The 23,159-nt window shown below is 41.6% G+C and overlaps 1 protein-coding gene across 1 annotated transcript in view; it reads left to right on the top strand.

Moving 5' to 3' along the window:
* Window positions 1–1,279: 1,279 nt before the first annotated feature.
* CLCN4 (chloride voltage-gated channel 4) overlaps window positions 1,280–23,159 on the top strand; it is a 95,447-nt gene continuing 73,567 nt past the window's right edge. The window contains exons 1-3 of the mRNA XM_068269897.1: window positions 1,280–1,494; window positions 5,486–5,643; window positions 22,106–22,257. Of these exons, the coding sequence (XP_068125998.1) occupies window positions 22,114–22,257 (144 nt within the window). The 5' untranslated portion in view covers window positions 1,280–1,494; window positions 5,486–5,643; window positions 22,106–22,113. The remainder of the gene's footprint in view (window positions 1,495–5,485; window positions 5,644–22,105; window positions 22,258–23,159) is intronic.

Here is a 23,159-nt window from a genome sequence, read left to right as displayed (position 1 = left end):
CATTCTTTTAGTAGTCTCTGATTGCTGCGATCATTAATTGTTTGTTTTTATGAATAAAAAAAAAAATTATTTTTTGTTATAAACCTATTTCTTTTATCCCCCCACCCCCAATTAGCCTTAGACTGCGATAGACACACTACATGATACATACAAAGGCTTAAGCCTATGTATGGGATAAGATTGTGAGCCACTCCAGGGAACAGTTAAGTGACAGGGCTTTCCCCTGTACTGCGCTGCACTAGACCGCAGCGCTGTACACATGAATATGTTGGGTTTTTTTTCCTTTATTTCAGCCTGCCACCTCTGATCATGACTGGCAAGCTGATAACGGATTGTTTACAGCCAGGAGCGTGCGAGCTCCCTGCTAATTCCGCCCACAGCACTTTGATGCCAATCAGCGTTAGGCAGTCCCCAGCGAGCCACTCTCCCACTGCCCATCGGTGTGAAGTGGTCGGGAGGTGCTTCATCATGGAGGAACAGAAACGAATGCCAGTGGCATCCTGTGGAGCTCTAATGAACTTCCTGCCCAGTAGAGTTAAGGAAGTGCTAGAAAATAATAGTGGACACAGAATATTGACACTTTTGGCACAATTTTGAAATTCTTCACTTAGTGGTGTACTTACTTTTGTTTCCTGTGGTTTATGGGTGTGTGTTGAGTTATTTTGTTGGTACAGCAAATACATACTGTTATACGAGCTGTATAAATCACAATGGGCTTGATCCACAAAGCCGTGCGGACTTTTGGGCACGCAATTTGCCGCGATTCGCGCAAAAGTCAGCGATCGCGAATCGCGGCACTTTGCGTGCGCAAAAATCCACGAACGGCACTTCACGTGCTAACTGTTTAGCACACCCGTGCTAAACAGTTTGCACAGCTTTGTGAATCAAGCCCAATGTCTTATCGGCACTGTTGTCCTATGAAAAGATACAATAAAATATCTTACTAAAATGTGAGAGGTGTACTTACTTTTGTGAGATACTGTACAAACTGCAGATAGTGTCCTAGCCCAGATGCAAACCATTCGACCAAACACTGCAAGGTGCCACTTTCCTAACTAATAATACTGTATATATAAAATATTTTTCTGCAATATAAACGATAATGTTAAACCTTAAAAGTATTATAAAAATGTAAAACATAAACACTAGTTAACCAAATGTCTAAAGACTGCCAGTTCTCTTCATCAACAGAATTTAAAGCATTAATCTGCTTTTTGTCTGCAAATCCTGTCTGGTATTTCACTTCAGTCCTGACCTTATGTAATCAGCAACACACAAACCCAGAACAAGTGCATACACTATTCTCCTGACACAAGACATTGTTCCTTTAAATCTGCTATTGACGGAGACAGGTTGCTTGCTGTAAAAGGAGATTTTAGTCACGTGATTGCTTCTTCCTCTCAATGACATCATTGCAACTACAGCTCTACCACCTTGGAGAAGAAGGATGCTGTGGATAGCTAGAGGCCTGGGCTAAGTGATGTTGCATTGCAGGTAAGAACATAAAGCTTGTTTGTGGCATATGAAAATCATTGCTGATGGGGTTAGTTAATGCTGCTGCTATTATTAACACTGCATTCATGCTGGCAGCTGACAGCACAGATACTGCCATATGGGTCGTGAAGCAGAAGGCCTATTGTCCCAGCTTGCTGAAAAAGCCTCTTTGTGATCGAATGGCAAACTGCATACATAATTCACTGCAGTAAAAACGTTACAAATACAACATGAAATGTCCCTGTTTTTGTAAATATTGGCAAATCCTTATAATCTCTGACAGCCATGCAGACAACAGGAGATGTCAGTATACTCCAGCAAGACTGATGAGTTTGTTTGTGTTATATATGTACTACATACACATATACAGTACATACATGCTTTCCTGTATCTTTTAATATTACAGTTTTCATTTGTATAAAGAACATCCATGTGCAAAATTATTTAAAGCACATGTGCATCCTGACAGTTCTAGGGTGGTAAACGGCTGCATTTTATTGCGTTCACAGGCACATAGGGGATAGCACAGTTGAGATCTATTAAAATAATGTTGAAGTAAAAGTCCAGGATGAGGCAACTAATGATACTGTCACAGTAAACTATGGAGTGTGCAAGTTTAAGAGTAGCAACATTTATCCACTTCATAACTGCAAAACCATCAGTGTGATGCTATGCTGTACCCAAGTGGGCACAATGTATGAGGGCTTATCAGTTCAGAGTTAAGTTGCCATGCTTAAGGGATAAGCTAGCTGTTCAGGCAGGCAAGCAGAGAAGAGGTTAAATACAGGACTGCATAGGCATATGCAAAGTATGGATGAACTTGTCATATTTGCAGATGTTCAGCGCAGTTAAGCAAATCTGTAATCCCAGTAGGAACGCTTTTCTGAGCGCTTTGTGATTTGAAAACTGTAAATGTAATGCTATGGGTGTGAGGCCACTTGAGCAATGTGATTTTATAAAAAACCCCATAGCATTGCATTAGCAAGAGCTTTTTTCAGATCACTAGCGCTTAGAAAAGGCTGCTAGTGGGGTTGAGCTCTAAGGGTGCATACACAAGTACACATGCAAACACACACACATTCTCTCTCTCTCTCCTAAACTCAGGGCTCACTCCGTCACAATTTGTATGGCACTGTCCCACATTTATTTTAATTATGTCCCCCTCGTGTGTCTCAGCACACCCCCCTCCCCCCTTTCATAGTATGCCATTACAAAGCCTCCATCACAGCATTCTCTAGCATTCCAGTGTGTTAATGACCCCCTCATAAACCCACTTGTGACACAAGGTAGCATGATGATGTGGTTGCCTTGCAGCGATATGGTCCCTAGTTCAATCTGTGCCAGAACATCTGCATGGAGTTTGTATATTCTGCCCCCATGATTTCATGGGATAACTCCCAAATACCAAAGTCGATGAACAAAAGTGGGGACACCGAGAGCCCAACATAGTGTAGTAAGCAAAACAATAGGTTGGAATTGAAAAGTATATAGTGTATATACTCACAAAAGTGGGTTACCTCCTAGATAACCACTGTACAGGCAGGTGAGGAGATTAGACCTGTCCTCACTCAGGATTAAAAGTCGCTCTCTGTAGATCAGGAAAAAAGAGATGGGGATCGACCCCTCCACCAGGGGTGGACATTGGTAATATAAGAGTGAACAGAGATGCTAAGTCTAATGTTCCAACCACATGCAAGGACAAGACTGGGTACAGCCAATTAACAGTAATGGTTCAAGTTACAATGGGGGCCCCAAGCAAAATTAACCTTGGGGCCTCCTTGACAGATTCCGCCCCCCCAAAAAAGGGCATTAGTGGCTCATTTTTGCTACCAAATTCCTACACCCCTGGGGTTCCCAAGCCAGCTGCCCCCCAACTATACTGCAGTTTCCAGGGCCCCTGCTGGGTTTTCGGCAGTGTACTGTAGTCACGACCTGTCCCGTGTGGCTTATTCCTCCAATAGTCCGTCGCTCCACGCATTCCCATATTCATCCTTGCAGGGGCGCCTCTCCTCCGTGACCTGGCACAAGTTATTGCATAATATGCCACTGGGTCACTGAGAAGATGCAGCCAGCAGGGATGAAGATGGAAATGTACAGAGCCACGGACTAACGGAAGAGCGCACCAGTCAGGACAGGTGAGTTGCTACACAGCCATTAACTTTGCAGGGAAAGAATCTAAAGCTGGGTGGAGACCTGGAAGGGCCCAGAAGCCAATTTGGGGCCCTGGGATTATTGGCCACATCGCCGCTATGGTAGCGCCAGCTCTGCCAATTAATATAGTGTGTGAATGTGGTAACCATGGATCAAATAACTTGGTTAGTCATCAATAACGGTACCACATCCAAAGATCCATGATATAAATACTCAGACATCCACTGTTTAGCTTTTACTACTCAAAATGGAACATTTCCTACTCATCTTTCCCCATTTTCCCTCTTTGCATGGGACAAAACACATTGCTTGGCATAGAGTCTAATGGTGCAGCACCAGCATCCACACACACTGGAATGCGGTCCTTTCTCTACGCATACACACATCCAAATATTATATGATTAGGCAAAGATTGGCCAGTGTTACCACTTGCAAGACAGTGTAGGTAAGCTCGCATACTGCAAGGAGATGGTAAAATTGACCAGTCATTGGCCAATCAAAATTGCTTCTGTTTACCAAGCTTAACATTAGCCCTGATTCAATTAATTTTTCTCCTTAAAGAGACACTGAACCGAAAAAAATATGATATAGTGAATTGGTTGTGTACTATGAATAATTACTAGAAGATTAGCAGCAAAGAAAATATTCTCATACTTTTATTTTCAGGTATATAGTGTTTTTTCTAACATTGCATCATTCTATAATATGTGCACATTACACAACACTCAGCATTCAAAATGAGTCTTTCAGAGCAGTCTGTGAAGTAATGGCCCCTCCTCTAGCAGAGGAAAAGTAAATAGTCCAGGAACAGTTGAGATAATAAAAGTCAGATAACAGCCCTCTCCATGACTAACTTAGTCTTAGTCTTAGCTTAATGGCTTGTTTGCATAGAGATAACTGGAGTTTCTCAACTCTTCCTGTACTAGAAACAATTACACTGATGCATCTGATCTTAATGTTTTATTTCTTAGCTGTGCTACACATACAAATCATAATATCATCATTTTTTTTTCGCTTCAGTGTCTCTTTAAGCCTTGTACACACTTTCAATGTATGACCAATTTTACCACCTCTATATAATATGAGGGTTTACCTACACAGCCTGATCATAATATTCAATATCTGTTGACCCTCACACTATATGGAGGTGGTAAAATTGGTCCGTGATTGGCCAATCATAATTGAAAGTGTATACCAGGCTCTAGTCTCCTCAAGCGAGCCATTTTGTTTTTTTTATCTTATCTACACAATACGTTTTTAGCCCCTAGAAAGGGAGGGAGACTGAAAATTAATCAAGAGAATTATTTCCAAACTTAAGTTTATTTAAAGTAAATCTGAAGCAACTCTCCCCCCCCCCCCCCCAAAAAAAAAACGGATACTTACCTAAGGAGAGGGAAGACTCTGGGTCCAATAGTGGCTTCCCGTTCTCCTCACAGTGCCTACATACCAGCACTGGATCCCCTGTAAGCATTGTCTGACCGATGGGTCGGAGACTGCTCACTTCCATCACTGTGGGAGGCTTCGGCAATCTACGGGAGTCAAGTGCTCCTAAAGATGGGATCCCCTGTAAGCAGTCTCTGACCGATGGGTCGGAGACTGCTCACTTCCATCACTGCGGGAGGCTTCGGCAATCTTCGGGAGCCAAGTGCTCCTAAAGTTGGGATCCCCTGTAAGCAGTCTCTGACCGATGGGTCGGAGACTGCTCATTTTTATCACTGTGGGAGGCTTCAGCAATCTTCGGGAGCCAAGTGCTCCTGAAGATGGGCGAGTGCGCAATAGAGCGTGTTTAGTTTTATGTTACATAAGTAAAGTGAAAACATTACCTTGTTTTGTTTTGTAGCCGAAAGCACACTGACATGGGAATCCTGTCTCCGCATATCCTGCAACTCATGGAGAAGAGACACTTTGAGGCATCATCATCTTCTGCTGTTGGTTCACTCTGAAGCATAAACCCAAAACAAAGTGGGTGAATTAGGTATCCAAACAGCAACCTAACAGGTAAAGTCAGACCAAATGGTATGCATGGGAATGTTTATTTTCAAGCAGAATTGTTTAAAGAGAAGAAGAATTCTAGGTCATTTTGCACACAACACACTTTTTTTAACGTTTAGATGTTCAATTGATAAAAACATCAACTTTAATGAAAATCTATCAATCACTTTCTAAAGACTTCTGTTGATCCAATGTCAAGTAGTTAAACATTGATCAAGGAAGTCTGTACTTGTATTGACTGAGAGAGTGTTGGGGGAGGGGAAAGTGATCGATGGGCACATAGTGGGCTGAACATTTTCAATGAAATTTCTGCTGAAATGGTGCTCAAGTGGTGCAAGCCAGTTAAACCCCATGATCAGTGGTGGCCACACATGATAAAAATAAAAATACATGCTTTTCCCATTCTTCAATAAAAACAAATGATTGGTTGTAGACAAAAAAAACCCCTCTTTTTTTGTTCTTTTTTCCAAGCAAGAAATGTGAAATTGAATTTCACTTTTTCCTACACAATCGGAAGTGGTTGAAAATTCTGATGTATTTTTTTCAGAAAAGAGAATGGTGCAGGATAGATTGTTAATTCCTTATAGACCCAAACAATTTCAGAGATCATAAAAATTAAAAAATTACCACACGTGTGTTACATTGGTCAGAGGTTTCAAAAGTTACAATCAGCCGGAAAAAAACAATTGTAATTCTCAAATGAGAATTTTTACAAAAATAAAAATGTGTATGGTGTGTGGCAACCTTAATAATGATTGTTTCTGGGAGCAAGCATACATTGTGCAATGTTATGCCTAGCATTAAATATTAGTTTGATGCGCTGTGGCGTATCTAGCTGGAGCTGCGGGGGTGGGCAACCCCAGGTGCCACCATGGTAGGGGGTGACACCCGGGCTGAAGTGATCCATCTGTCACAATCAAAAAATCTGAGCGAACGGTTACCAGCAGTAAACCCAAAGGGGTGCTCTATACAAAAGCAGCTCTGTACACTTGGTACAGCAGACAACCTTTCTCACAGTCTCCCCTCTGCTGTTAGGATGGAGCTCTCTTGCTGCTCCTGCTGCTGCTCCTCCCTGTCTCTCATAAATATTCACTGATCTCATCTGGCCTGCGTCCTCTCCATGTGACATTTTCCCGGGGCTCCTGCAGAGTTGTTGGCAGAGTAGTGACTCACCTATCCCGGCTGGTGCGCTCCTCCATTAGGCTCTATGCTCCCCATCTTTGCCTTCACTGACTGCTTCTGTGATCTGGAGAATGTTATTATGTAATAAAATGCCAAAGGCCACAGAGAAGATGCAGCCAGTGAAGATGAAGACAAGAAGCATGGAGCAAACGGACTGACAGAGGAGTGCCTCAGGGACAACAGTGTAGTTGGGGGGAGACCTGGTGGGGTTGGCAGCTGGCTCACATATCAGCATCCAGCCAACCAGTCACATATCAGCATTCACCTGTCCACCTTCCACTCACCTATCAGCATCCAGCCAGTCCAACCATCTCATCAATAAATATGTGTGCACATAATAAGGTCATAAGGCCACCATAATTATACCAATAAAGTTCAATTTATTAATACCTATTAAGGTCCCCTCAATACAAAACCCTCAATACAACCCTCAATATAACATATTAATCATTAAAACCAAGAAACAATGCAGTGCAATTTAGCCATGACACATAGAGCCATTTTCTGCAGATTTCCAGATAGTCTATCTCTGGCCAGAGAGTTCAATAAACATATCATCCATCCGCCCGCGCATGTATCCAACATCCACACTGCCACACTGTCTCTAAGTCCTGGGGGCCCCCACTGATCACCTATTAGGCAGGACTACCTTTGGCATCCAATCAAGGACAATTCTCCGTATATACAAAACAAGATCCGACTTAAGATGCAAATTCCGGATAACTTGTATATATCCAGCCTTAAGGATACAAAGTACCACTGTGGATGGGTCTCACCCGTAAGGACAGTCCCCGTTTTAGTTAGAATGGCTCCACACTCACTTTAGATGCTGTTATAACCATGGTCTCACCAAGCGTGTTGCGGATTCCGTCACCTTAAGTATTGACATGTTGCCCGCCGCGTGTGCTTCCGCATCCACGCCAACCACGCTGGTTCCTCTATCCGGGGATCGTGCGGCCAGGATGTTGTATCACTGAGTTAGCATCCGCTGTGTCGGCTAGTGCACCGCCCACCGACGCGTTTCACGCCCACATTGGGCGTTTCATCAGGGTGTGGCCAATCTGGCCGTCATGTTCATTTAAAAACAGTCCCTCGCTCCGCCCCATACAGCTCCATAGCAACAACCAAGCTTGCACAATAGCTTGTACGGTGGCTGGGATGAGTCATGCACGCCCAAAGTATGTCAGCATCGCTCCCAATTCGATGATGGCAATATGACAACAATGTCCAGTTTAAAGGGATACAAAAAGACATCCAGGGGGGGGGGGGGGTTTCTTTTTCTTCCTTCACACGGCAAACATCCCATTATATATATCACATCATTGTGGCTTAGGCTACACAATCAGTGCGGATCCATGCAAACCCCATACATTACCCAATGACTTTATTTAGGACTAGACTGCAACTCAGCCTTATTTATGTCTATTGCATCTCAAATTGGTATAATTATGGTGGCCTTATGACCTTATTATGTGCACACATATTTATTGATCCAATGTATTGAGTGTTGGCCCCACCCCTTATCTTGGAGGGTACATTGACCAATTATCCAATAGACAATTTTGCTTTTCTTATTGAGATTTTCATGATGTAAAACTGTTTTATAAACAATAAGCAAAAAAGCCAGTTAATTGGTGCTGGCATCCCCTATCAACCACTCCAATCCTAATATATATTGGGTTATATCCCCTTTTTCCTCCTTTTTATTAAATAATTTTATGTAGACAGACAAGAGGATGTTTTAGTTGTGCACGCACAAAAATTTGTTGAGTATTGTCATGGCATATACAATTGGTGAGGATCTTGATGGTGAAATTGCTGCCAGCTTTTCAAATGTAGCTGTGGAAACTGATGATGATACCTCTGAACTTAAGGAACTATTTTTTATACATAAAAATGTATTGATAAAGCAACTTAAACGCAAGTGGAATGCGCCCCTTCTGGAGTCTTATGTTAAGGCAGGTATAATACCAAATGGCATTTTGGAGAGAATTATCCCTGCTGGTAACCTTCTAACTCCGCGGTTTGTGGAGAAATGGAAGGAAAAAGCATTGGAGCGGGGATTGGAAATCCTAAAGATGATGGCAGATGAGGAACGTGAGCAGCTAAAAGAGATTACGGAGGAGATAGCTGAAAGTGTTGTGGAACTGGACTCATTGAGTACACATATGGAGTTCAATTCATTTAATGAGAATTTGAAAAAACAGATAGAAAAGATACAGGCAAGTATTAAGAAACAAAAACAACAGAAATTTCAGAGGGACTTAGCTGGTTGGGACTCGGATGAGGCCCTCAATCCAATTAGTAGGATTGAACAAAAGAAATCTAGACGAAGAGATAGAAAGGGGTCCTCTGGACTAGAGAGTCTGGAGCCGTCCAGTATCGATACAGAGGGTTCTATTGGAAGTAGAAAATCAGTCACTTTTTTAGAGGAAAACAATACCCCCAGGAGAGGCAGGGGCAGGGGGAGGAACAGAAGAGGAAGAGGACAAGGCAGAGGAGGGAGAGACGGTCGAGGAAGGGGGGAGAGGAGAATGGGAAGGGAGGAGTGGGACAAGAGCGAAGAGAGAGACGAGGAAATATCTGTCAGAGTAACCAGGAGTGGGAACCAGAAGAAGTAATGAATTTAAATGAGGGGACCAGCAGGAATATAATCAATCTCTCTAAGTTCCAACTTCAGGAGAGACACATTTCATTGCTGAAAAGAGGATTGTCCTTTTCCCCAACTACCTCTGGTGATGTTTTTGAGATATATAAGGACATCTATCTATTTTTAAGAAAGGTACTATTGAGAATTACATATGGACAACCGCCCCAACAATTAATGGACTCTACACAAAGATACACACCCCTTACCTTGGGGGAGAGAGAAACTTTGATAGCTTTGGAGTCCTTGATGGATGAACAAAAAATTGAGGTTGATATGTTGGGTAACTTGAGCCAGGACTTTACTTCCCCAGACAGTGACTTTGAAATTAATGAGTTAGGTCAGAATGAAAATTCCTTATACCCATTCCCACCCCCAGTACCACAGAAGACTAATTTAAAATTAAAATCTACCTATATGCCACCCCTCTCACAAAATAAAAATGTAAAAGTATTCCTTGACACAGTGGAACAGGAATTATGGAAATTACAATTATCCCCCCCCCATGGTGATAGAAATCTATCATCCCAAGAAATAGCTGCGTTGGAGGAATTGAAAAAAGCCCCCAATTTAATTATAAAACCAAGTGATAAGGGGGGTAATGTTGTCCTTATGGATGAGGAAAAATACATCCAGGAAATAAGACGACAGTTGAGTGACGGAAGCACTTATCGTAAACTAAGAGACAACCCCTTCTCTTTGATAAAAGATAGAGTTAATCAGCTATTGGATGATGGACTTGCACAAGGTATTCTGACTAAACAGGAATGGGAGTATCTGACAGTCACAACCTACAATGTCCCTATCATATACATTTTACCAAAGGTGCATAAATCTATTGAAAATCCGCCGGGGCGACCCATTGTTTCAGCAGTGGGTAGCCCCACACAGAGACTGGGACAATTTATCGACAAAAAAGTATGTCCATTGGTTCGAATGTTACCTTCATATGTGCAAGATACACGAGATGTCTTGGGGGTCCTGGCCGGTTTTGTGCTGCCCCCGGGGTCCCTCCTTGTGGGGATCGATGTTGAGTCCTTATACACCTCGATCCCACATGAGGAGGGGCTCCGGGCAATGTCCCTCTTCCTCCGTGAGCGGCACCCCTCTGCGGGGGCCCACAATGCCTTCATTGTTGAGGCTATGGAACTTATCCTCACTCGGAACTGGTTTACATTTGAGGGACAATATTACCAACAGCTACGGGGTACATCCATGGGGGCGTCGTGTGCACCGGCCTATGCTTGTCTTCATTTGGGCCTTTGGGAGCGAGAGGAGGTGTTTCCCAGTCCTGAATATGGTGCGCACGTCGCCCTCTGGATTAGATATCTGGATGATGTACTGGTGGCATGGACTGGAACGGCTGGGGAACTTGAGAAATTTGTATTAAAATTGAATCAAAATGACAGAAATATAAAATTAACCTACACCTTTGGTTTGGAGATTTCCTTTTTGGATCTCATGCTAAGGGTGGAAGGAGGAACTGTAATGACCACTTCTTTTCGCAAACCCACAGCTGGAAATACTCTCTTGCATGCCACCAGCCATCATCCTGTCCCCCTAAAGAGAGGTATCCCTTATGGCCAGTTCCTCCGATTACGGAGGAACTGTGGCAGGGATGAGGATTTTAAAAAAGAGTCCCGTCTTATGTATCAGCGGTTCCGTGAGAGGGGTTACTCGCACTCTGTTCTGCGAAGGGCCCTTAAAAGGGCGTGGGGCAGGGATAGACGAGAATTGCTGGCCCCTGGGGGGGTGCCGCGGGATGCGGAGGGGGAGGGACATATGCGGCTCATAACCGGTTTTGGGGCCCACTGGGATGGACTAAGAGAGTTACTTGGTAAATTCTGGCCCATTTTGACCTCTGATCAGGAGGTTGCTAAGGTTGTGGGGCCACGTCCACTTATGACTGCCAGAAGGGCACCGAACCTAAAGGACTATCTAGTCCACAGTGAGATACAAAGAAACCCCTCAACTTGGTTAGATCGTAGGAGACCAGTGGGGATGTTTAAATGTTCAAAATGCAAGTTATGCCCATATATTGAACGTACCAATGTGTTCCACAGTAGTGATGCTAAGACTGAATTTACCATCAGATCCTTTATAAATTGTGAAACCACCAAAGTAATATACATGATACAATGTCCATGTAATCTCAAGTATGTGGGCAAGACCAAGAGAATGCTTAAAGACCGGGTGTTGGAGCATTTTTGTAAAATAACAGGGGGTAAAGCTATAGGAGCAATCTATGATCACTATAGAGAGCATCATAATAATAGCTTGAAGGACACAACGGTAAAAGGATTGTACAGCTTGAAGATCTCAGGGAGGAGAGGTGATTTTGATGAGGTCCTGTATTGCAAGGAGGCAATGTGGATATACAAATTGGGCACTGTTGCCCCTTTTGGACTCAATGCAGAGCTCGACCTCTCCCCCTTCCTGAGATGCAATAGACATAAATAAGGCTGAGTTGCAGTCTAGTCCTAAATAAAGTCATTGGGTAATGTATGGGGTTTGCATGGATCCGCACTGATTGTGTAGCCTAAGCCACAATGATGTGATATATATAATGGGATGTTTGCCGTGTGGAGGAAGAAAAAGTAAACCCCTCCACCCCCCCGGATGTCTTTTTGTATCCCTTTAAACTGGACATTGTTGTCATATTGCCATCATCGAATTGGGAGCGATGCTGACATACTTTGGGCGTGCATGACTCATCCCAGCCACCGTACAAGCTATTGTGCAAGCTTGGTTGTTGCTATGGAGCTGTATGGGGCGGAGCGAGGGACTGTTTTTAAATGAACATGACGGCCAGATTGGCCACACCCTGATGAAACGCCCAATGTGGGCGTGAAACGCGTCGGTGGGCGGTGCACTAGCCGACACAGCGGATGCTAACTCAGTGATACAACATCCTGGCCGCACGATCCCCGGATAGAGGAACCAGCGTGGTTGGCGTGGATGCGGAAGCACACGCGGCGGGCAACATGTCAATACTTAAGGTGACGGAATCCGCAACACGCTTGGTGAGACCATGGTTATAACAGCATCTAAAGTGAGTGTGGAGCCATTCTAACTAAAACGGGGACTGTCCTTACGGGTGAGACCCATCCACAGTGGTACCTTGTATCCTTAAGGCTGGATATATACAAGTTATCCGGAATTTGCATCTTAAGTCGGATCTTGTTTTGTATATACAGAGAATTGTCCTTGATTGGATGCCAAAGGTAGTCCTGCCTAATAGGTGATCAGTGGGGGCCCCCAGGACTTAGAGACAGTGTGGCAGTGTGGATGTTGGATACATGCGCGGGCGGATGGATGATATGTTTATTGAACTCTCTGGCCAGAGATAGACTATCTGGAAATCTGCAGAAAATGGCTCTATGTGTCATGGCTAAATTGCACTGCATTGTTCCTTGGTTTTAATGATTAGGGGATATGTTATATTGAGGGTTGTATTGAGGGTTTTGTATTGAGGGGACCTTGTCTAATAGGTATTAATAAATTGAACTTTATTGGTATAATTATGGTGGCCTTATGACCTTATTATGTGCACACATATTTATTGATCCAATGTATTGAGTGTTGGCCCCACCCCTTATCTTGGAGGGTACATTGACCAATTATCCAATAGACAATTTTGCTTTTCTTATTGAGATTTTCAGTCCAACCATCTGCCTGTTAGCATTCACTCACCTCTCATTATTATTTAGTATTTATATAATGCCGTTGATGTACAGGGTCTTGTTACTTACAGTCGCTACCATGGTCATATGTTCATCATAGCCTAAAGCCAACTCAGGGGGAAGCCAATTCATTTATATGTATGCCTTTGGTTTGTGGGAGTGCCTGGAGGAAACCCATGCAGACACGGGGAGAACATACAAACTCCGTGCAGATAGTGCCCTGGCTGGGATTCAAATCAGGGACCCAGTGCTGCAAGGTGAGAGTGCTTTCCAGTATGCCACCGTGCTGTTCAGTATTCATCAGCATCCAGCCACTCATCAGCATGGGTTTTTTTTTTAGTTGGAGGGGGATAACATTGTCAAATTACCTTCAGGGTTACTTTGTTTAACTGTTGTGGGCGGAAACTCTGGCCCACTGTCTGAGTTACACTGTTACATTTCAGTTAGCTCTACCCACATGCTGTTATAACCACACTCATGTTTGCTGCCGGGGATGTTTGTCTGTAAATAATCAGCACTGGGGCCCATATGCAATTCACTCTCTCCTGAGTTTTCTCCTAGGAGATCATTTTTCATCTTCTATTTAAAATAACATTTCAATATTTTGTAATTTCAAAAGTATCAAAAACTAGATGAAAAAGTACTGTCAAAATTATTTTGAGTATTGTCCAGCAAGGTAGTTTAAAGGGTATTTTATTGATAAAGAATCAATATATCACCTAGGAGAAAAAGTTAATTGCATATGGGCCTTGGGTGTCAATCAAATACCCTAGGTACGCCACTGCTTATGTGGGTTGTCTAAAACAAAAAAATAAATTATTGAATGTCAGTTGCTTTTACGTGTGATTGTGAGTGATTTCTAAGTGACTTTTAAAGAGCAATTTTTCAAACCACTTTCTCTAAAAATATACAAGAAGAAAATATAAAAATACTGTAATATCAATAGGTGGCACTGGTGCACATTTATGCTAAACTGCATGGTGAAAAATGGACCCCTTCCAGCCTTATACAAAAAAAGAGAAATATACAGTATCACCATCCACAATTATAGATAATCCAATCTCTTTTATTCTAAAATACATCAAAAATCACCTAAAATGACTGCAGAATAATCTTAGGCCCTATCCACACAGCATTCACTCTTTCCTTACAACTACAGAAGGGCTCCCTATTGTGCAGTCTTTTTAAGTGATTGTTGCTGTATTTTAGAATAAAAGAGATTGGATTATCCAATTATGGTGCATGTTGATTTTGTATATAAAATAAAAAATAGATTGTTTTCAGTCTGGAAAGAAACTAGCAGCAAACTCTCACAACAACATAGTGTATATATATATATATACATATATATATATATATATATATATATATATATATATATATATATATATATATATATATATATATATATATATATATATATATATATAGTGGTGTGAAAAACTATTTGCCCCCTTCCTGATTTCTTATTCTTTGGCATGTTTGTCACACTTAAATGTTTCTGCTCATCAAAAACCGTTAACTATTAGTCAAAGATAACATAATTGAACACAAAATGCAGTTTATATATATATGTACTCTGTACACACACTTTGTAGAACCACCTTTTGCTGCTATTACAGCTGCCAGTCTTTTAGGGTATGTCTCTACCAGCTTTGCACATCTGGAGAATGAAATCCTTGCGCATTCTTCTTTGCAAAACAGCTCAGTCAGATTAGATGGACAGTGTTTGTGAACAGCAGTTTACAGATCTTGCCACAGATTCTCGATTGGATTTAGATCTGGACTTTGGCTGGGCTATTCTAACACATGGATATGTTTTGTTTTAAACCATTCTATTGTTGCCCTGGCTTTATGTTTAGGGTCGTTGTCCTGCTGGAAGGTGAACCTCCGCCCCAGTCTCAAGTCTTTTGCAGTCTCCAAGAGGTTTTCTTCCATGTTTGCCCTGTATTTGGCTCCATACATCTTCCCATCAACTCTGACCAGCTTCCCTGTCCCTGCTGAAGAGAAGCACCCCCAGAGCAAGATGCTGCCACCACCATATTTGACAGTGTGTTCTGAGTGATGTGCAGTGTTGGTTTTCCGCCACACATAGCGTTTTGCATTTTGGCCAAAAAGTTCCATTTTGGTCTCATATGACCAGAGCGCCTTCTTCCACATGGTTGCTGTGTCCCCCACATGGCTTGTGGCAAACTACAAACATTCTTATGCTTTTCTGTTAACAATGGCTTTCTTCTTGCCACTCTTCCATAAAGGCCAACTTTGTGCAGTGCATGACTAATAGTTCACCTATGGACAGATTCCCCCACCTGAGCTGTAGATCTCTGCAGCTCATCCAGAGTCACCATGGGCCTCTTGATTGCATTTCTGATCAGCGCTCTCCTTGTTTGGCCTGTGAGTTTAGGTGGACGGCCTTGTCTTGGTAGGTTTACAGTTGTGCCATACTCCTTCCATTTCTGAATGATCGCTTGAACAGTGCTCCGTGGGATGTTCAAGGCTTTGGAAATCTTTTTGTAGCCTGAGCCTGCTTTAAATTTCTCAATAACTTTATCCCTGACCTGTCTGGTGTGTTCTTTGGACTTCATGGTGTTGTTGCTTCCAATATTCTCTTAGACAACCTTTGAGGCCGCACAGAGCAGCTGTATTTGTACTGACATTAGATTACACACAGGTGCATTCTATTTAGTCATTAGCACCAATCAGGCAATGTCTATGGGCAATTAACTGCACTCAGACCAAAGGGGGCTGAATAACAACTGAGCAGTGCCACAGGCTGATTGCCTCCATGCCACGCCGCTTTGAAGCAGTCATTTCTGCAAAACGATTCCCGACCAAGTATTGAGTGCATAACTGAACATAATTATTGGAAGGTTGACTTTTTTTGTTTTAACCAGTTCACCACTGAGGGGTTTTACCCCTAGAGCACCAGAGCAATTTTCACCTTTCAGCGCTCCTTCCATTCATTCGTCTATAACTTTATCATTACTTATCACAATGAATGAAACGAACTATATCTTGTATCTTCCGCCACCAATTAGGCTTTCTTTAGGTGGGACATTATGCCAAGAATTATTTGATTCTAAATATGTTTTAATGGGAAAATAGGAAAAATGTGGGAAAAAATTCATTATTTTTCAGTTTTCGGCCATTATAGTTTTTAAATAATGCATGCTACTGTAATTAAAACCCATGAAATGTATTTGCCCATTTGTCCCGGTTATAAAACCGTTTAAATTATGTCCCTATCACAATGTTTGGCACCAATATTTTATTTGGAAATAAAGGTGCATTTTTTTCAGTTTTGCATCCATCCCTAATTACAAGCCCATAGTTTATAAAGTAACAGTGTTGTACCCTCCTGACATAAATATTTAAAAAGTTCAGTCCATAAGGTAACTATTTATGTATTTTTTTTTATTGTAAATTTTTTTATTTATTTTTCATTACCAAAAAAAAAAATGGGGAGTGTGGGAGGTAATGAGGTAATTTGTTGTGTAAAAGTAGTGTATTTGTATGTGAAAAATGCTTTAGGGTGTAGTTTTACTATTTGGCCACAAGATGGCCACAGTAACATTTTATTTATGCGACCTGCAAGCGTCCAGAAGGACGCTTGCAGGAAGTACAAAGAGGCTTGGAACTTTTTTTTCTTCACAATGATCGCTGCTTCTCGTAGAAGCAGCGATCATTGCGGGGGCTTAGATCAACGAACGGGAATGGATTTTCCCGTTCATTGATCTCCGGGCGAGCGGGCGGCGGCGTGCATGTGAGCGGGAGTGTGCGCATAAGCGAGCGGGAGCGCGGGCAGCGGCGGGAGCGCGGGAAGTACGGATTTCTCGGTCCCTGGTGGTAAAAGGATGGAAAAGGGGATGGAGAAATGTGTACGGGTGGGGGTAAAGTGGTTAAAAACACTTTTCTTTTATTGGTCGGATGAAATATGCTAATTTTTTGAGATAGGAAATTTTGGTTTTCATGAGCTGTATGCCAAAATCATCAATAAGAAAAACAATAAAAGGCTTGAACTGCTTCAGTTGTGTGTAATGAATCTAAAATATATGAAAGTCTAATGTTTATCAGTACATTACAGAAAATAATGAACTTTATCACAATATGCTAATTTTTTGAGAAGATCCTGTATGTATGTATATGTATATATATATATATATATATATATATATATATATACACTGTGGGAAGGTAGGAGGTGCCCAAGGTATCAGTAGTCTGGTAGGTAGGTAAGAAGTTCTTACGTTAATGGTGTCAAGGTTCAAGAATGCAAGTTTTTCGATGAGAGTTACTCTTAACTTGACACCAAGGTAAGAACTTCTTACCTACCTACCTACTAGACTACTGATACCTTGGGCGACTCCTACCTTCCCCTAGTATAGATAGTAACCTCCGTAAAGCGGAATATAACCCAGCATTTCATGTTTGCTATAAAACATTATTTACAGCATATTATATGCAACCAGCATTTTTTTTTTTTTACTAGACCAGCATTTGAAGGGTTACACACAGAGCTTGAAAGTTCAGTGCAGCGAAATGTGGACGCATCCAAACTTTAGAGAATGTTTTCTTGTGTTTACTTAAATGTATCAAGTGAGAAATGTGACACATTCTCTGACTGTGCAGGAGCTGGTGGAGACAGAGAGACACTGAAAGTATGTCTGCCTGCAATACAGCAATGAATAAAACCAGTTATTAATAAAATGCAAAGTCAGCTCACAAAGCAAAAAACTGTACTTTCAGGAACCTATAATTTCTAAATGAATAATAATACTTATGCACAAATGCAAATATGATAACCGTATGGCATATAAAAAGTAGGAAAACAGGTTTTTGTTAAATATTCTGTCAGGGTTTTAAACTGCTTTAAGAGGAGTTTACTCCGTCTTTGATCTCAATCCGAGTATAAGACCATTTTTTTAATTTTGGAGTTGCGAGCACTACATCATCTTCCAAAAAAGGCCGAGTGGGGATGGTACTTCCTCACGTGCACATAACACTTGCCTGGCTTGCAACCTACACTTGTGAGTATATGTATACTTCAATATAGTCTATCCCATCTGACCAGACGATACTGCACAATATTGGGCTCCCAGTGTCCCTGTGTCTGTTTTTTTTGCCTCTAAAAGTTGTATATACCGTATATACTGTATATTCTTTTTTTTATTATACACCTCTTACCATCTGCCTCCTGTCAGGAAGATGTGTGGTTCTGTTATTTTGCATAATTCCCCCACGTTATAGATGGACTGTGTTTTTGTTATTTAGGTGCTTTATTTCAGTGCTGCAAAATCTATCTTGCTTGATTTTACTGCACAAGTGAGATCACTTACCATACAGGTTTTTGAGGGCTGCAGCCTCAATTACCGAACAGGCAGTGAGCTGGCTTTTTAGGTGAGTGTGGTGTTTTGGTTTATTTATGCTTTTTTATTCAGGGTATATGTATTCTTATAGGAATTTTGATATACATTGGAATAAAATGCCTCTTTGATTACATTTACATGCACCCAAGAGCCAATTCCTTATCCTGTCAATTCACATATTTTATTGTTGGCAAGGTGCATATGGATGGAATATTATGTTATACTGTATGATAACGAAGAACATACAGCATGTTGGTACCGTATTTATCGGACTAGAAGACACACTTTTTCTGTCCCCAAATTGGGGAGAAAAAGTCCCTGCATCTTATAGTACCAATACAAGGTTTCCCCGATACGAATGTTGGCCCGTGGTTTAGTATATATTTTCCCCCCCCCCCTGGTTTCTGCCCTCTAAACCTAGGTGTGTCCTATAGTTTGGAGGGACTTATAGTCTGAAAAATACGGTAATTTATCCATTTGGGATGCGCCTAACTAGCCAAAGGTGTTCTTTCTTTATTGGTTAAGCTTACTGGTGAGGGCTAGGGGTCAAGATTAAAAGGGTGATTTAGGGATGATCAATGCGAATCAAATAATACTAAGTTAACTAATAAGATTCAACTTTGGTGGATTTTGGTTGGACCATTTTCAAGATGCATACATTTGGATACAGATTTAGTGATCTATTGATCTAGACCATCCCTAGTTAGTTTTAAATTATGTATGAGGCATAACCACCAAATTTACCAAGAAAATGTTGTAAACCCAAAATACTACGAAGTACTGGAAACTGCACATTATCAATAGCCTGTCATTTCACTTATTTCCTGTGACAACTCTAATCTGAAATGGAAACATTTGTACATATGCAACATACATACACACAGATATAATGCAGCACATGGGCACACAGATGTATAGATATTTACACCTCAAGACATACAATACCTGATGTGCAGTTTGTGACAAGTAATGTCATTTCAGACAGGAAAGGAATCCAATCCTGATCATCCAATGTATTCAGTAGAGATACTGTCATATTCAACTCCTATTTCCTGTAGGCTATGGATTAGTGAGCAACATCTATTTCCCTCATTTCCAAAATTTACACATTAAGCTACCTACTCCCGAGCACTGCTGTCCTGTTTAAATAAAATTATCTGGCAGCCACAGGGTTAGTGAATACAAAAAAGAAATGAGCCGTAAACAAGTTTGGCAACATTTGGACCCCCCTTTGTTCTATCAGGCCCCATAGCAACTGCTCTTGCTATAGTTACAACTCTGAGGGCCCTTTTCCACCAGCGCGTTTGCGCTGGCTGAATCGCAAAAACGCAAACCGCTAGCGATTTTACAATCGCTACGGTTTGCTTTTTAACATAGGAATCGCGGTAGTGGAAATGACCTACCGCGATTCCTATGGTAAAAAGCAAACCGTAGCGATTCGTTTTTGCCGGGAACGCGAACGCGCGGCGGAGCGATAATTGCCGCGATTTTGCTATGCAGTGCATAGCATAGCAAAATCGCGGCCACGAACGTCTGGGAATCGCCGGTAATTGCGATTCAGCAATCGCTAGCGTTCAGCGTGAACGCTAGCGATTGCTAGTGGAAAAGGGCCCTGAATGATTCTCCATATCTGTGACTAGCAACAGTGGTATAGGAATAGGGGTTGCAGAGGCTGCAACAGCAACTGGTCCACTGCTTCTGAGGGCACATGTATCACCCCATTACTTGTTTTATAGTGGTAATGATTTACCACTATGTTTTGATTTGCATAGTGGTAATCATTAAACATGGCCCCCGGATTTTGGCCCAGGGATCTCTCGCTGCAGCTGTTCTAGGAGTGCAGATTCTTGAAGGATATAAACTCTGCTTTGGGGTTAGTGTAAAATGTAATCTTGGACTTATGGCTCTGAACTGACTAGCATTTACATAATGACACAGCCCCAATAGACAGACCACTCAACCTTATGTATGGCTATGGCAACCACTCCTCTTAAGGTAGCCATACATCTGGCGATTCTGACGCAATCGACAAAGCGATCGACTTTATTAAGGAATCGACTTCAGTGTGGTTGACCGAAAGTCGATCAACTAGTGACCCAAACACTACAAGCGATATCCTATGCGATTCACCTTCACTAATAAATCTGACTGATGTTGTGTCTCTATGCTCTGAATGCATAAATCGATTCAGAGTCGATTGAATGACTTGTGATGAACAGTAACCGATTCCTGTGTGATCAACCAATATCTTGCATCCTGCTCAATCGACTAAGCTGGTAAATTCGACATAAAATTTTCTTTTCATTAATTGGGCATACTCTAACACACCCGATTCTCTCCTGATTTTCTCTATTAGATAAAATGATTGAATCGAATGGTCGACTGTACAACAAAATCGCTAGATATATGGCTACCTTTATTGTGTATGTGTGGATTGTGAACCTGCTCACTTGCTCACTGACTATAGTATCTTAGCATGCTCTGAATTTATTTTATCCCCCCTTCTCCTTTTTTCACCACCTCATGGCAAAATCAAATTACTGGACGGTTAAAGAGGCACCGTAGTGAGAAATAGTGGAATGGGAGGGAAATGTGGGAGGAAACCAAGAGTCAATATAGTATAGTAAATTTCTTACACAGGGATTACCAGTAAGACAACATGCATAATTGTATGCACATTTGAGTACCACAGCAATGGCACAACAGTAAGTTGATGAGGAGAACAAACCCAAACCCAATAGGCTTAATAGTTAAAAAGTCACTCTCTGCATTTATAGACCAACCAACAAAGGTATACTGTATATATCAAGGTGGTATGATTATGTATGTGGTTCAGAGGCACCAAAGTCAAATAAAATTATTAAAAACAGTTTGAAAATATAGGAGATAAAGGTAAACTTATCTATCAGGAGAAAAAAAAAACTGGTGAGGTTAAGAACCGTAATTTTATTGAACCAAATGAGAGCATTCTGGTAGGTCAGGTATTATTTGTACTGGCTTCCAAAGACTGAGTATACAAACATTCCGAAAAACTATTCCTGATAGGACTAAAGATGTCGGAATGTAAATCAGTGTGAGGATAGGTTTTACAATGGGCACACACTGATCATTTATCAATCATTTATGAATTAATATTGTAAAAAAATAAGCAATTTTATTCATTACATTATTTTCACTACAGTTCCTCTTTACAGATGTGACATTAGGTACTGTTTTTGTGTTTTTTGTGTGTCTGGCAGCATAACTGTCCCTGAACGAGGAAGCGGAGTACAATTCGAGAAATGGGGACAATGATTAATCTACAACATGGGACATTTTCTAAAACTCTACTCTAATATTCAAAATTTAGGAGGTAATTTCCCATAAAACACATGTTGCAAGTTACCATTAATATAACATGTTTCTTCAACCTTTAGCTCTCCAATAAGTAAATAAAATGTTTATAGTCAGAAGAACATGCAACTGATTAAACATCAAAGATGTGTATACAACAAAATAAAACCATTGTATACATTGACGATCAAACACCATCTGAAAAATGCATTGTTTATATGAAACTATTTAATAATCTGATTTCTGTTTGATTGTAGAAGCCAACATGGTTAATACCGGAGAGATAAATGGTTCCAGCAACCTCATGGATTTCCTTGATGAGCCAATTCCAGATGTTGGGACATATGAGGATTTCCACACGATCGACTGGTTAAGGGAGAAGTCCAGGGATACGGACAGGCATAGAAAAGTAAGAGCACGTTAACCTGCTTTTCATAGCTGATCCGACTTATAGTACAGTAAAAATAATGCTCCAACTAAGCCAATGCAATGCAATACAACCTTATGGCAGGGTAGGAGGACTACAGCAATAGCTAGGCAAGCACTACAGAACTGTGAAAATACTTCTGTACCTTTAAAGGGATACTGTAGGGGGGTCGGGGAAAAATGAGTTGAACTTACCCGGGGCTTCTAATGGTCCCCCGCAGACATCCTGTGTTGGTGCAGCCACTCACCGATGCTCCGGCCCCGCCTCCAGTTCACTTGTGGAATTTCTGACTTTAAAGTCAGAAAACCACTGTGCCTGCGTTGCCGTGTCCTCGATCCCGCTGATGTCACCAAGAGCGCACAACGCAGGCCCAGTATGGTCTGTGTCTGCGCAGTACACTCCTGGTGACATCAGCGGGAGTGAGGACATGGCAACGCAGGCGCAGTGGTTTTCTGACTTTAAAGTCAGAAATTCCAGAAGTGAACTGGAGGCGGGGCCGGAGCATCGGTGAGTGGCTGCGCCAACACAGGATGTCTGCGGGGGACCATTAGAAGCCCCGGGTAAGTTCAACTCATTTTCCCCCGACCCCCCTACAGTATCCCTTTAAAGTAAAGGCAATACATCCATCAAAGCAGTGGATGAGAAGTGACGTATTGCAAGAAGGCTTATGTTTTATGCAAGTGGTATGTTGACTCTTCTGAAACAAAAAAGTATAGAAAAGAGGAAATAAAAAACACTTTTTTTTATTGGGTACCAAAATAGTTTCTTGATTAGTGATGGTCATATCTAGGAGAACTCATGGATATGCATGTGATTTGTTTGGTCAGCTGATTTGCCAAGCTCTGATTTGCTGTGATCACATGCTGCTTTAGCACATGATAATG

This window comes from Hyperolius riggenbachi, chromosome 2, assembly GCF_040937935.1.
Source record: "Hyperolius riggenbachi isolate aHypRig1 chromosome 2, aHypRig1.pri, whole genome shotgun sequence".
NCBI classification, from domain to species: domain Eukaryota; kingdom Metazoa; phylum Chordata; class Amphibia; order Anura; family Hyperoliidae; genus Hyperolius; species Hyperolius riggenbachi.
Note: the sequence above shows the minus strand (reverse complement) of the source record. Positions and strands in the feature narration are given on the sequence as shown.